General features: G+C 38.2%; 1 protein-coding gene across 1 annotated transcript in view; it reads right to left on the bottom strand.

Moving 5' to 3' along the window:
- Positions 1 to 3095, bottom strand: part of LOC122064103 — a 4163-nt gene extending 1068 nt beyond the window's left edge. The window contains exons 1-4 of the mRNA XM_042627818.1: positions 2905 to 3095; positions 2303 to 2480; positions 1383 to 2087; positions 145 to 592 (exon numbers count right to left, since the gene is read on the bottom strand). Of these exons, the coding sequence (XP_042483752.1) occupies positions 145 to 592; positions 1383 to 2087; positions 2303 to 2480; positions 2905 to 2934 (1361 nt within the window). The 5' untranslated portion in view covers positions 2935 to 3095. The remainder of the gene's footprint in view (positions 1 to 144; positions 593 to 1382; positions 2088 to 2302; positions 2481 to 2904) is intronic.
- Positions 3096 to 3412: the final 317 nt, after the last annotated feature.

Genomic DNA, 3412 nt, shown 5'->3' with positions numbered 1-3412 from the left:
AAAAAAAAAAAACTGGAAGAAAAAGCAAGACTGTGACTAGGATCAGCCCCACCCAGGACCATCATTCACAGAACATAAAGAAATGTGTCATAAAATTTTTCTTTTCCCTTTTTGGTGCAAGGTGGGGGGAGTAGAAGGACTAACCTGGCTGTGTGTTTAGATTTTTCGGCTTCTTCCCAGGCTGCTGCTCGGTTTTCATACTCAACTCTAATCCGTTCTTCTGTATCAATGTGTTCAACGGAAGTAACATTCTTTTCGGTCTCATTTTTACTTGCCCAAGCAGCAATGTTCATCTTACCCAGTTGAACACCGAGGGCTACAATCTCTTTTCTTGTCTTAATCTTCAATTCTTGCTCAGATAGCTCTTTCTTGTAACCTTCTTTTGGATGTTCTACATCATCATCGGTGGTGAAGTCCATTGGCGTGGATGCTGGCGCTCCTCTTCCAGGAGTTGATGGAATTGAGGAAGTTGGGCTACGGAGAGGGGTGGTTGCCCCTACAGGGGTTGCAGTCCTTGAAGGCTCTTGACTTGTAGCAGGTGTCATTTCTGTTCCCATGTCCCTCATTGCCACTGACCTTATGTTGGGAAACACTGCATAGTTCAATCACCAAATCCATCATAAGAACAAGACACCTCAACGAAAATAGTGCACGAGTAAAATGTCAGGTTGATAACTAGTGGGGGAAACATCAGAAGACTCAATATGAAGTATACATATCTCCATATAATAAGGGAAAGGCTCAATTCATAATCGGGAGACCTTTTTCCCACGATCTTCAATGGTTTTCTGATTGTTGAAATCCAATTTTCATGGATCTTTACACCAGATCTTTTCACATATCCAAAGGAAGTGTTTACTTTAACAGTTGAGACTTATGTTCATATAAGAGAACCTTATTATGACCTTCCAGTTTACCAACTGAAAGCTTCTAAGCCCCATGGATGTTTCTCAGCATAGCAGCAGAAGCAGGGTGTCCTGATGTTACTGATGAACTTAGCTTGCAATTGTAAAAAAAAAAAAAGACAACCCAGTGCACGAGGCTCCCGCTAATGCAGAGTCTGGGAAGGGCAGGTATATGCAGCCTTACCCCCTGCTTCGCAGAAGAGGCTGTTTCCAAGCTTGCAAATGTAATTTCATATAAATGATTCAATGATAGTATAACATTAAGCAACAGGTATCATCCACTTTAAAGAATCTTTCACATTTCCTATCCAGCTATGGTTCAGTCCATGAAAAAAGAAATTATGCAATCATAAAACATGTTTCAGATATAGTTAGAATTGTGTTGGTTGACACTATCTAATGGGAAATTCATATATAAGAAGAGGTATCTCTTAATTATCAATCTTTTGACAGGAAAAGAATGAGAAGACCATTTACCTGCTGTATTCGGAGCGAACCGTCCTGGACCAGATAATTCCTTTTGACTCATTTCCTTCTCAGCTTGGCCAAGGGGACAAAGATCAATTGCTGCATTTCCTAGACCTGGAACAGGATTAGTCCCAGAACTAGCAAAACAAAACTTCTCCAAACCTGCTTGTGAGGTAAAGTGATGGGAATCAATCCGCTTAGTATCAACCATAGGAATAATTGATGCCTTTTGATCAGAACTGGTGATTTCAGGGACAACCTTCACTAAATTTATTGTTGTTTGCCGGTTCACTTGATTATGCAACACCATCTTCTTAGAATGATTAGAGTGTACAGGTTGCTTATTAACCAACCATTTCTCTGCATCATTCCACTTAGAAGGTATCGATCTGGAGAACGATCTCACCATGGGATTGTGTAGGGACCTCTCACCTTTATGAAACTCAAAGCTAGATGAACTAGCATTGCTATCATAATCAGGACTATCTTCTTCTTGAGATTTCATAGGATGAACTGTGCTCAAGTTCCCACTAACTCCCCTTGATAAATGTTGAATTTTGACACGAGCCATATCCCCAGTTTCCTTTGGCCTGGAACCAATCTGATCACCATGGCCAGAATTTGATATTCCCTCTCCATGAGCTTTTACAGAGGATGAATTAAGGTTGGGAGCCACAGTGTGAAGGGAAGGATCACTAGAATCTTTTGAGCCACCTATAAGAAAACAAAGCTTAGTTACAGTTTTAATTGGAATCAGAGACTCAAACTCAATTGAACCAAGTTTGACTCATAGTCTTCGCTAGTACTTCAAGGTTAATATTGGATTTAATACAGGAAAAAAGGTTCTTTTTTTTAGATTTGTTCAAAGTTAGAACTTTAGTTAATGTAAAATGCAGTGTGGAAAGATTCTGTATGGAAGATTTACTAACCCTCATCATCAAAATCTCCATTTTTGGAAGCTAATAGACTGTTCTTGACAAATTCTGTATCATCATCAAGCCTGGCTGGAGATGTTCTTGAAGAATTATTATTTGTTCCATCCTTTCTCTTTTGATGGTGAGGTCCTATAAGCTTCAGCCTCAACTTACCGGGAGAAATTATGCCCGTCTGCATTTAAATTTTCAAAAAGAAAACAATCAAACATTTACAAATCCAACTTAATCATTTCACTTAACACAACCAAGACCATTTTCAAGTTCTTATATATATTTTTTTCCAGCAACCTAAAATATATGATTTCCCACCTTCAGATCAAGCTCTAGATATACAACTAAGGAGGAAAACGTATTATAAACATGGTTAAAACAACAAAGAACAGAAAAAGAACTTGAATCCATCTAAACCCATATGATAATTCCTGCATTTCTTTCAACCCACTAAAAAACAAATAATAGAAAGTAGTAAAACTGAAAAAATCAGAGAGAAACTCAATCACCAAGAAAGTATGGCTCTGCTAACGTTGCATCAAAAGAAAGCGAAAAATTAAGAGATGGGTTTCATTGATTACTATGTTCTGCAAGCAGAACCATACCTGAACCTTGTCAATCCTCTCATACTCCATTAGATTTCTCTTCCACCCCTTTAGTTCAGTCTGGCTGTGCTGTTCAGAGAGAGAGAGAGAGAGAGAGAGGGCTACGGGGAGATCATACCACTCTCTGTATTTTGTAGCCCACTGGACTGAAGTAAGACAATCGGCAAAAACGAAGCGTCGGCGATATTTTGACTACTCAACAGAGAAATCCCCGATTTAATTGATTTTTGACTCGGTGATTTTTTATTTTATATTTTTCAAAGTTTGACAAAAAGTTATTTTTGACCAACTTTTAATTTTGAACAGTGACAGCAGTCTATCAATGATGGAAAATAAAAAGGGAGAAAAGAATTTCCCCTGCATACTGTTAAAGTATTGAAACTCACCCATCAATCAATTTCAACAACTCTTCCTATTTCCTTTCAAAAAAATTTGGAGTTCTACAGGTAAGTGGTGACCACACCTCCCGCTCAGATCTAAATATAGTCAGTTTTTTTTTTTTTTTTTT

The sequence above is a fragment of the Macadamia integrifolia genome, unplaced genomic scaffold (assembly GCF_013358625.1).
Source record: "Macadamia integrifolia cultivar HAES 741 unplaced genomic scaffold, SCU_Mint_v3 scaffold1525, whole genome shotgun sequence".
Lineage (NCBI taxonomy): Eukaryota > Viridiplantae > Streptophyta > Magnoliopsida > Proteales > Proteaceae > Macadamia > Macadamia integrifolia.
Note: the sequence above shows the minus strand (reverse complement) of the source record. Positions and strands in the feature narration are given on the sequence as shown.